Below are 12,221 nucleotides of genomic sequence, written 5' to 3'. Positions count from 1 at the left end.
ACCACCATCAGCTCTCTGGTAAACCACCATTTGGTTCCACTACATGGGAGGGGACGCTTAGGTGCAATTGTGTCCATAGCCCTGGCCATTTCCCTATTCCAGAGATCAGTCAAGTCTTCAACTGGATCACCTGCCAAGGCAACAGGAAACTCACCAAGAGCCATCAGGAATCCATCTGGCTCCATAAACCTCCTGGGGTGGACCATCTTAATTCGGGCCCCCCAACCCTGCAAAGGCTATGAATTCCAGTGAGTCTAAATCTCACTAGGTAGTGATCTGTCTATGACAACGGAACTACTGAAAGCTCTTCCACACTCAGAACATCAAAATCCTGTCCTGTACAGAAAACTAGGTCTAGAGTATCTCCAGCAGCATGGGTGGCACAAGATACTGCTTGGGACAGCCCCATGGTTGTAATAGTAGACAGGAAGTTCTGAACCACTCCATCCCATGGTTGTCATGGCAGACATGAAGTCCTGAACCCCTTCAACCACCCTTCATAATCCTTTCTCAATCTAGCTCCATGTTTATTGATTATTTGAGAAAATTTGTATTATGTCCAGTATTATTTTAGTATCAGTTTATTAGATGGTGATAGTTTGCTCATTACCCTTGTCCCTTTACCTGCCCCACACTATCCATTTTGTTCCTAGGCTTTTAGGTTATGTTTGTGTTTGATTTTAAGCTGTGTTGGCTAGTGTGTTTGTCTGTTGGCTTCTCCTCTTTCTTGCACTTAGCTATCAGTATTGTGTGTATGTTGGTAACACGTAATATACAAGCAGCACATATACGTGATAAGCAGGAGTACTACAGGGCTGAAAATCAGCATACCTTAGCAGATTTTAAACTTATTAAAAGCAATTTAAATGGAGCTGACATAAGAACCTTGAATGTGTTCATCTGCATTTTGTCATGGTTAATCCATTATCAAAAGGAGAGATTTTTTATAATATTTCCAAATGTCATTCACTATTGAGATAAACCAAAAAGTTATAGACATATTAAGGTCAATTTTAAAGGTGTCCGCTGCACACGCACACTGGGCCTCTCTGCCTGCAGTTTGTCAGTGCTCCCTGAGTACTATTTTGTCTACAGATTATATGTCAGAAAAGAGGCTGTTTTTGTTTCCTAGTACAATTCATTGATAAGCAGGAAATTGTATATTTTTAAATTTTAATTCATGTCTAACTCTGGGCAAATTAGATATGGAACTGCCCAAATAGAGAAGAACCCTGAATTTTGTAAGGAGGCCATTGCATAGGCCTAGATTATACATATGTGGGGTACATTCAAGTAAGCAGTAGTCTACCTACAAACTGAATTGGTATGGACTAAATGACATATTGTGTATGGTGATCAGAATTGCTTGTTATTCTTCCTCCACCTTTTCTGGCAGTGAGTACTTTAGTGTTACATTTTAAGCCAGTTGCAAGGTGAAGATTTGGAAGTCAGTTTGCATGTTGGAAGAAGAGTGGACAAACCATTTTAGAGAGAAAATTAGCAGAAAACCAAGGGTACAAAGTTAATTTATTTCCTAAAATCAACTTCTTTTACTGTTTAAGATCATATTTTCTTCAGGGTGAAGTGATCAGATCATGCATGCAAAACAGTTCAGTTCAGTGCATGGCATATGCTTCATATGAGTGGTTCACCACAAGCTGATACAGTAGCTTCAAAATGATCTAAAAGGTACAGTTCACAGTTGTACACGTTTTACCAGTTTTCTGGGTTTTTTATAGCTTTAATACCTCTTATTTGTTCATCTGTAGCTGGATTGATACTGCTGTGAACTGTGAAGCAAATCATTCTGGAAATATACTTTTTAAATGTTTGTTGAAATTGGATATCATAATATACATATATGGTGAAGGAACACTCAGTCAGTTGACATGTTACAGAACTATGTTAAAATAAGATCTCATATTTTTGTTAAATTCCAGTAGCGTAACTACAACATTATAATATTTCTTTCAGTGTTGTGTTTGTACAGTTATTCTAAATTTCACCATATCATAGTAAATAAATAATTTATTTTTAATGCCGGTTATACACATTTTCATTTGTGATTTATTACAGCTCCTGATTGGTTTTGAATCGGGAACAGTGGCATTATGGGACCTCAAATCTAAGAAGGCAGAGTATAGATACACACATGATGAGGTAACCAGCAATTGTATTTTTGGAAGACTTTACATCATAATTTAATTTTCTCTGTTAGAATGAATGCAACTTCATATTTTAATTTGGCATTTTTATCAATAACTGTTGCTCATAATTGTCTTGAATGTCTAAATAAATACACGTGGATATGACTTACATAAATTCATACTGAGTCATCATGCTGAAATTTCAGAAGAAGCCATATCAACCAATTGTTGGATGAAAATTTCTAAATAATATAGCAACTTGGAACTTTGGATAGCTTTGAGGTTACTGAACTTATATTGTGGGCTGAATTTTTTTTTCTGTTTCTGTCCTTTGACATCTCAATGAAGATACTGAAAGCCCAGGGGGATGGATGGGAAGAATAAGAGAGATTTGCAGAAAAAATGCAGGAAGGAAACAAAAAGAGTAAAAAACTTCAGTACCTCTTTTCCTTCCCTTCAATATGGCTTTCCACTCTGTTTTGTACAATCTTAGAGTAGATAAATTAATCTAACTATACAGCAAGTGAGAAACATTGTTTGCTACAACTGTATAAATGTCATGATGAAAACATTGAAACAGGCATAAGATCCATCTGTGCTTGGATTAACCAGTAGTACTTTTTGGTTAGGAAATGTTCAGCTACCACCTCAGCACATCTGTGTTTTCAGTGAAATAATTTATTTAGATCTGATGAAAAGGAAGCACCATCTTACACACTATATTTGATGCAACCACTCTGTTGTTTGGAATAGTTTTTAAGTTATAATGAATTGGGAGTTTGTGTTTTTCTGTTGCTTTGATAGCATTATAATTAGAGCACTATATTTTACTTTCTTACTCGAACCACATTGGTATGTATATTTGTATGAAACAGTATACTCATATGAAGGCCTGTAAACAAGTGGCTGTTGCTGATGAAACAAATCTGACCAAATTTTCTCTAAGTTCATATAGGTAAACTTCATTCATATGAATGCTAACTTGCATTCACCCTGTGTTGCTAGATTCCTGTATTTAATTAGTTACTAAGCGTTTTCATTCAGTATTGCAAGTAAACCAGTGCATTGATTGTCAATCATTATTTTATACAAAAAGCTGTAAAAGAATTACAGTGTGTCCTCGTCATACGCAGGCATGATATACATAGCTTTCAGCATAAGCTGAAAGGCGTGCTGGAAGGAGCAGTGTCGCACACCCATGGAATATGTTGTTGCCGCGCTGCCGCAGGCACAAGCCCCATGGGCTTGAGCATACACGGGAATTTCCCTTACGTTGGGGGGGGGGGGTCCGGAATGGATCCCCTGCATAAGGGAAGGGACCACTGTACTCAAAATTTACGTTAAGGCTAAATTAGGGAAAGTAATTTTTGGAAGGCATAAAGTGATTTAATTTAGCTTGAGAAGATGGAGACATGATTCAGATGAAATGGAAAGCTGTGAGAACAAGCTGTGATGAAACTCTTGCTGTTACACTCTTCCTGTTTTATGTTCACAAGGTGTTTTCTATTTAAATCAACCACAGTTCCACACGATGACTGAATTAGGGAAGCTGTTTTTGTAATACAGTTAGAGAGAATAAGCTATGATTCAGCTGTAGTTTCCCAGCTTCTTCAAATAGTAAAGGGAGTTGTGGTTTCTTCAAAATAAAAAATTGTATTTCCTCTGAGACTGAAAATGAAGAGGAGAGAGAGTCTGTTTAAGGCCATGGTTCATCATGATTCATTTTCATTTCATTGCAGGAAAATGCGAGTTCGTCTTTATTTGTTTATTATAATAGTTATGCCTCACATTATATCATGCTACTTGAGGGTATAGCATACAGTTGAATCAGTTTAAATAATTTAAAACAATAAAACAGAGCCACAGACAATTTTATTTATTTATTTGTTGAATGTATAACCCGCCTTTCTCCCAAAATGGGATTCAAGGCAGCTATGGGATGTATTACTCCTAGTGCTGGGACAATAGAGGAGGGGCCCTGCAGCAGACCTCATTGGTGGTTCAGGTGAAGGTAGGAGAGTTGTGCGAGTTTGTTTGTTTTAGTATTAAGTTCACAGGCCATTTAGTGCTTGATATGTCACCACAAGCATTTCAGTTTAATCTGGAAGTGTACTGGGAGCCAGTACAGTTTCTTTAAAACCAGTGTCATGTAGTTGCTGTAAGATGGGATGGGTAAAGTGTGGCCATGGATAGCATGTGGGTCTTGAGCTCCCAAAGGGTGGTCATTGAAGAGATTCAAAGCCTGGATATTTTTGAAAATATCTAATACGGTCTAAGGCTTTGACACACAGCTGTCGCTCACTGGTAGGTGTGGAAGGAAAAAATAGTCCTTGCCCCCTCTGCAGTTGCCTAGCATGCAACTACAGTTGCCCTCCTTATCCACGGATTTTTTATACACTGCGGTCTAAGGCTTTGAACTTAATACTAAAACAAACAAACTCGCACAACTCTCCTACCTTCAAGCATCCACAGCTTGAAAATATTTTTTTAAAAATATAAAATTCAAATTATCAAACCTTGATTTTTCCATTGTTATGAGCACAATTTATTTTATTTATTTCATTTGTGTGCTGTCTTTCTCAGAGGGGACCCAAAGCGCCTCCCAGAAAAAGTCAATTAAGATTTAAAAAAACCTTTGCAATAAAAATTTAAAATCAATTAAAATCACTACAAAAAAATCAGTTAAAAGACATACAAATGTTTTTTAAAAGATAAACCATCCCAATATAAAGCTGCCCTGCTTATTCATTAAAACCCAGCTTAAACTGCTGTTTTCTCACTTCCCTCTTTTCTGGAAATAACTATGTTCAAAGAAGTTGGGTAGACTGTTGGAACCCTTAGTGTGCATTTCTGTGACCGTTGCAGGATGATTCAACCGTCTACAACAGTGGTTCCCAAACTCTGGTCCTTGGGGTGTTTTGGATGTTAACTCTCTGCAGCCTCAACCAACTTAGCCAATTCAAAACACATGGAGAACCAGAGTTTGGGAATGACTGTTTTAGAAAATGCCTGGAGAATTTGTATTCAGGTTCTGCTAAGCAGTGAATCTCGGTGTTGGTGGTACCTCCTCCCTGAGGGTGGTGGAAAGATCCAGGAAGGCAGTGAAGGGGAAAGGGGGACAGGGAGGGGGAAAGGGGCAGCAGGGAGGGCCTTCAGTCAAAGTATTGGTGCACCAGAAAGACATGGGGAACCAGCACATAGTAGGAATGAGGGTCACATGAAACTTTTTTTCAGGGTCCCTTAAACTACCTCAGACCCTTGCTTCATGTGGTACTATGTCCAGATTTCCGCCTACCTGCATGACTTCATTCCCTTCTTTAGCCATTTCTTTTGCTAGTTGTGGTGGCAGTTGGGAAACTGTTGTGAGGCTTGGGTAAAGGGCATTGCTTCCATGGTACAAAGCAGAGCCATTTTGAGACAGACTGACTCACTGGACAGACTGACTTACTGCATGTGGAAGTGGGGAAGAAACAGTGGCAAAAAGGAGCTTTCAAATTTGGAACCCCACTTAAGCTTTGTGAGTTTTGCCAGGACTTGATTGGCAGATTGGTCCTGCGTTGCTGCTTCTGCTTTCATTCATTGGACAGCCTGCAAGAAGAGGAAAGAGAAGAGACAATGTTTGTTTTGTGGGGGGGAAACTTGAAGCTGTGTGTGGAAGACTTGTCTCTGGGGAAAGAGGGAGAGGAGAATCTGGAGTTGATTCTTGGAAAGAATCCTTCTGCTTTGGATTGGCACCTGGAAGATAGTTAATATTTCTTCCTTTTTTTTTTTACCATGTCTGTCTCCATGTGGCCTCTGTGCATATGGTCTCTGGGAACTCCCTACACACACACTGGCTGTTCCCCTCTCTGCCCCAATGATGAAGGCTTGAGAGTCCTTCTTTGCCAGGGAGAAGCTTCTCCCTTTGCACCTTGTCACCTTGCAAGTAGCTGCCAAGCAGCTGACTAAGCAGTGACTAAGAGGCCTCTTGCCCACATTGGCTTTTGCCACAAGGCTGGCACAGCTGAGAGGCTTCACAGTTCCTGCTCAGCCAGCTGCTCAATTGCTTCTGCCAGGGTGACTGGGTTCAAAGGGATAGTCAGTTACCATCTCTGGAATTACCATTTCTGAAAGCTACACAGACACAATTTGTAAGTGAAATTTTCCTTTGTCTTTTCACAGCTGGCAAAGAAGAAAGAGTACGTAGTCTAAGCCATCCACCTGCAAATAGCATGCTTGAGCTATTCATATAACAAAGATACGTTCTTTTAAGCTGCCTTTTGGTGTTTTTTTTTAATGAAATAGGACTTTTTTTCTTAGTTCTTTAAATATATTGAATTGCAAACTGGAATTGACTTGGTTCTCTTACTTAGTATGCAAGTTGCCTCAACCATAAGCTTGGATGACCTGTTTAAAGATCTGTTCCAAAAATTAATTCTGTCCAATTCTGTGACACCTAATTTTATATGCAGAGGTTTTAACGATTTAAATTCTGGATTTTCTTGTTATTGTACTAACATACGTAGAGGGCTGTAATTACGACCAGTGGTAAGTCAAATCTGCTTGCATTCTAGGTAGTGACATTGCATAGAAGTCATCAGGTGGTTGCAAGGAAGGAGGTGGGCACAATCTATCATTGTGTCCCTTTTTTACATTTAGCACTAACTTGTTGGAAGTTAAAAGTGAATTGCTATTCAGAAGGGAGAGAACCAAATATATTATGGCTTTAAATACCTGTCTTAACAAATATTCATATGCATTAAAGTGTCACAACAGCACTTGGCATGGGCTTGGTTGTATGAGATATAATTTGTTTGAAACCCTATTCATTATGAAGCAAAATCGACATTATATTTAAAGGCTTATTGAATACAGATTGATAATAAGATGGACAATAGTAGATAAAAACAGTTTAGACAGGAAGTTGGTCCCAGAGCTTTTTACTTTTCTTGTTTACATGAATTCATGAACCATTTTTAAAATTAAGAGTACATAAATACGTATTATTTACAATATAGATGTTACAGAAACATATAAATGATAGTTAAGCTAAGTCCAGTTTTCACAAAAGAACAATCATTACTCTTAAAACTTCTGTAACTTCTGAATCTCTCTTGTGGATAAATTGAAACCGTCATGTCAACTAAGATGGTACTTTACTTCTAGTTTGTTTAATGAGACTAACATTTTAAAAACAAATACCAATTTTGGTATTTTATACTAGATGCTGCCCTGGCAACCATGATTACTCCAAAACAAGGAGCATATTGGCTATTTGAAGGGAGCATCAATAAAAGACAGAACATATTTTCCTTTTTTAGGACAACTTATGCCGAATCTTCAATCCATTCAGGAGGCAGAAGCCTATTTTTGATGTGTGATGTCACTAATGTGGCCCTCGGCTGTACCCCAAGCCTGGAATTTGCCCTACACCCAAAGGTTAGTGAGTGTGATTAGGATAGGAGTTGATAGGTCTCTTTAATGTCCACATACCAATATTAAGTAACTATATTGGACAGTCTGTATAGTCGATAAAAAGTATACTCTGCAGATGTCTTTCCTCAGAGGCTCTACAACAGTTGGATCAGGGGAAAACCTTTGAATTTAATTCATCAGTCCATATTCTGAAAGTTGGGGCTTTTCTTTTCTGAATCTGGCTTCCAGCAATGATTAGTGTCCATTTTTAAATGACCCCTCCCCCATAAAACAAAAAATAAAATAAATAGCCCAACAATATTTTGAGAGTTGTTCTTGGAAGCTATGGGTACGAAGCTGTTGAAACACTCAGTTTCACATTCATACATCACTAGCCTTTTGCAACATGTAGGCGCAGTACAGAGCACCAGGAAGAGGCGGCCAGGAGCAGGCTCTCATTGCTGCATAGCAGTGCCACAGAAACCATATTGCGTGCTGCTGCTACCTGAAAAAAGGACCGCTAAAAAGCAACATCCCTTTTGTGCCACCGCAAATAGCTTGCGGCGGCACGAGCACATTGCTGCTGTGCGGCTCCATTTGAATGCTGCGCAGCAGTGACATCATCTCTGCGCATACCGTCCTTTTATCACTACGCAGCGAGGACACCCTCGTCACATGCAAGGGATGTGTGGGCAGGGTGCCCCTTGCATGTGATGAGGGTGTCCTGCGGGGCCGGTATGTACTGGGCCAATGATTAGGAAATAGTAACACAGTTTTTAAAATACTAGTAGTTACTGAGAAATGGAGTACACTATGTATGAAACAAATACAAAAAGTACTTTGTAAAAGCTGGAGTAACATAATGTTTGGAGAAGTTGGTGTATCTTCTGATTTATTTATTTATTTGTATGAATGATACTGTATCAGTGTAGGTATGGTTCTGATCCTCCTCCCCCAGCAATTGGGAAAAAACATGGATGCTCCAGCCTCATATTATTCAATGGATGGCGATTTAAGCACTTTAAGCCAGGATATAGAATGTGATAAATAACCAAATTATTAGCTTATAGTAAGCCTGAGTTTTTCTGTCTCCAAAGTTTTGGAACATGCCTGACGAGGTCAATTAATTTATTATTCAAATGAAGGTTAAGTACAGTATAGCAAGTACAAAGCTCTGACTTAACCTTCAGATTTAGAATTCAGAGACATAGCCATGTGTGTCTGGATTATCAGCATACTAAGCGATCTTGTAATACCTATGAAACTGAGCGAAAGAAGCTGTAGCATCATATAAAGGTCTGTTTCTGTCTCTCGTGGCCATTTCTTGCTGTTTCACTAACCCATCCAGAAGTGTCAGGGTATCATCATGTGACAGAGCTTTCATAGACTTGGTATATATTCCCTGAATCTACTTCGTTATCTGAGGATAAATCTATGAAAGCTTATGCCACAACTTCTTTTGCTAAGATAGGCCTGGTATAGACCGCTGCTTTGTGGCGGACTGGGGCTGAAATTAGGACTCCGGAAAGCTGGGCATCCATACACACCCAGCCCTACTAGCGGCACCCATGCACCATCTTGCTACAGTCTCACCCACATGGGGTGCGTGACAGTGACGCACAGGCATCCGCGCACCCAAACAGCGCTCGCCAGAAGCGGTCGTGTCATAGCGCACAAGTGCCATTATGGCCTTCTTAAGAAGCCACACTAGGCGGCTTCTTTTTAGGGAGCATGTTGGTGTCACGCTGTGCAGTTGGTGCGGCACTGACGAGGGGTAAAGACACCACCTGTCTGTATCCCCCCTTAGTCTCAAAGATGCTATAAGATTCCGTTGCATGCCCTTTGGATTTAGTTCATTGAACTTGCCTAACAACCATGTCTGACTATGTCTGACTTAGAGCACACTGTCATACAAAAACGTAATGAGCTAGAACACACTATGATCAGATAGAATGTTCTCCAGTTTCTGCCACAGAGGGGCTTGAATATTTCTCATCCAGTATCAAATAGAAATCTGAAGTTGAATGATATTCTCTGAAGGTCACTTGGAAGTAAATCATGTGAAAACAACTTGTAGTTCTGTTTGGAGCTTGGTATCTATTTAGCATACAGTGTCCCAATAATAGACAGCAGGCTAATAAGTTTATATTTTTCATGGTCCTTAAGTTGACCTTTAAAAGAAATTATAATCCCTGTTGCTTTCTTTAAGGAAGCTGGAATGAAACCTATACTTATCATGGTAGAGAAGGCAGAAAATGGTAGGTAAAATTGATTTTAGTTAGATTTTAGACAGTTAATTGGGGAAAGTACTTCATTTATAGAGTCAGGCCTCATTTTGGTTTTGGCCTGAAATAAAAGGTACAGTGCGCCCGCGCCATACGCGGCCTTGAGCATATGCGCTCAAGCCGCGGGGCGGAAGGGGCGGTGTGTCCCATTCAATTGAATGGGCGCGTGCGCCTGTTGCGCCCTGCGCGCGTCCACGCCGCCACGCATGAGCCCCATTGTTTCCAATGGGGTTCGAGCATAGGCAGAATTCGCCTTACGCGGAGGGATCCGGAACGGATCCCCCGCGTAAGGCGAGGACGGACTGTAATAAGGATTCAACATTTGTTAGGGTCAAGAAATTGTTATTTTAGACTTGAGCTGGAATATGAATCGTGATGTTTTGAACAAAGTGCACTTTACATTGGTTGTCAGAAGGCTTGTTAACAGTGGCATTCTCCAAAAATACCCATGTCTGACTTTCATCTTGATACATATTCTGAAGAAATAGAGTCTTACATCTTTAAAATTGCAAATAAGTAGTGGGGACATTTTCTGAAAGGTATTGACTGCTAAATATTTTGAGATTTCTCATCCTAATTACACATTTTTATGAGCATCTTTCCTCTGTCTTTGTAGCTTTACCCATGAGTTTCTTCATATAAAAGTATGGTAGAAATAACCCAGGATCTGCCAATAGTTGTATAATCTGGACCTGGCTGCAGCAAGCAGGTTTCCCCAGTGACAATAGCATCAAAGATTTGTAGGAGTTCACTATTATCATATTGTGGCAGATCCTCACCTGCAGTACCGCATTCATGCATCTTTCAAGATGTTTAGTTCAGGTAGGATTCAAATGTTTTCATATTCCTCCTGAACCAAGATGCTCACTTTGGAATAAGTCAGAGCATTGGAAAATGGATCAATACCACTTCTTTCCCAAACATATGTTTCGGTGTGGAAAGCAGTGCCTCACTGATGCATCATGTCCCTCATCTTAATTGATTCCTATCATTTTTACTTCTGATATACTGAATATGTAACTCAGGGACAAAGAAGATAGGTGGCAAGAGGTGGCCTCTGGCCACGGTTGAGCTGGGACTGCAGCAACCACACAGCATGCTCTCAAAGTGGGCTGCCGCCATAGTCCCAAGCCTTGTACCGCAGGAACCAGATGATATGTGTAAAGATTTGTGTATAGCAGGGGATGCAAAGTATATGATCTGGAGTTTATATCACCCACCAACATACCTATACTTCATTATCATCACAGATCAAACACAAGCCAAATAGCTGCAGGGCAACAGGGAATAAGGAAAACTAGAAAAAAAATAGCTATAAAGTGTTAAAATCCCTACACAGTACAATAGCCAATACCAAATCAAGACTGTTAGCACTCATTAGAACTGAGGCATACCATAATGTGGTTTGATCAGCTTGCTTCTGGCTGTCTTTGTGTGCCTTCAAGTTGTTTCTGACTTAAGGAGACTGTAAGACAAACATAGCATGAAGGTAATAATGATTTGTTCATTGGGGCCTTTGCCTTCCTCTGAGGCTGAGAGAGTGAACTGCCTAAGGTCATCCAGTGGCTTTCCATGGCTGAGCAGAGATTCAAACTCTAGTTTCCTGGAGTCATAGTACAGTGGATCAAACTACAACACCATGCTGGCTCTAATGTGCTAAACTACAAAACTTGGCAGTCTTCTAAACAGATTCTTTGGAAGAGTCTGAAAAGAGAAGTGAGATGTAAAAATGATAGGATCTACCTGGGAACTGCTTCATAATTGGGACTTTTACAGTGCGCTCTTGGTATCCACTGGGGTTTGGTTCCAGGGCCACCTATGGATCTCAAGATCTCTGGAAAAGTTCCATTACATAGAATGGCATAATGAAATGATGTCCCTTATGAAAAATGGCAAAAGCATGGCTTGCTCTGTGTGTGTGTGCGTGTGTGTATTTCAAGCCATGGATGGTTGAACTTTTGGATGCAGAATCCATGGATATGGAAAGTTGACTAATTTGGAATAGATGTCTTTGCAATACAGGCAGTATAGTAGAACGTAGGCCCTGTACAGACCAACAAAAAATGCCGGCCTGTGAGCGGAGTCAGTGCTGAGGTCAATGCCCTTATGCTGCCACTAGGGCACCATTTTGGCATGTGCCGGTCCACATGGCATGCACCATGATGACAGCTCCTCCAGTACTGCGTCCAAACAGTGCAGTGCTGAAGGGGCATCATCATGCCACCCTGTCGCAGCTACGATGCCCTTTAGAGGGCACCAAAAAAGGAGCCGGTGACTTCTTTTTGCTTTCCCTACAGGCCGGGTTGATGTCGTGGCATATGGTTGCCACGGCCCCGCTCCAGGGTGAAAGGGGGCAGCATCCCGCCATCCATTCGCCTCAGTCTGTACAGCCCCG

At 40.4% G+C, this 12,221-nt stretch overlaps 1 protein-coding gene and 1 long non-coding RNA gene across 6 annotated transcripts in view; one reads left to right on the top strand and one right to left on the bottom strand.

The window, feature by feature from the left end:
* Positions 1-12,221, top strand: part of STXBP5 (syntaxin binding protein 5) — a 165,932-nt gene that overhangs the window by 65,696 nt on the left and 88,015 nt on the right. For 4 of the 5 annotated variants that reach the window (XM_042445840.1, XM_042445839.1, XM_042445838.1 and 1 more), the window contains exon 7: positions 2,077-2,160. In XM_042445840.1, coding sequence (XP_042301774.1) covers positions 2,077-2,160 — 84 coding nt within the window. Of the gene's footprint in view, positions 1-2,076; positions 2,161-7,447; positions 7,566-12,221 lie in introns of all 5 variants that reach the window. The other variant, XM_042445841.1, reaches the window with a different exon arrangement.
* LOC121919339 lies at positions 1,158-11,296 on the bottom strand. The gene is made up of 3 exons (XR_006101445.1): positions 11,221-11,296; positions 5,443-5,735; positions 1,158-3,815 (listed from the first exon to the last, which is right to left on the bottom strand). It is a non-coding gene; the product is annotated as an uncharacterized LOC121919339 (long non-coding RNA).

The sequence above is a fragment of the Sceloporus undulatus genome, chromosome 1 (assembly GCF_019175285.1).
Source record: "Sceloporus undulatus isolate JIND9_A2432 ecotype Alabama chromosome 1, SceUnd_v1.1, whole genome shotgun sequence".
NCBI lineage: Eukaryota > Metazoa > Chordata > Lepidosauria > Squamata > Phrynosomatidae > Sceloporus > Sceloporus undulatus.
Note: the sequence above shows the minus strand (reverse complement) of the source record. Positions and strands in the feature narration are given on the sequence as shown.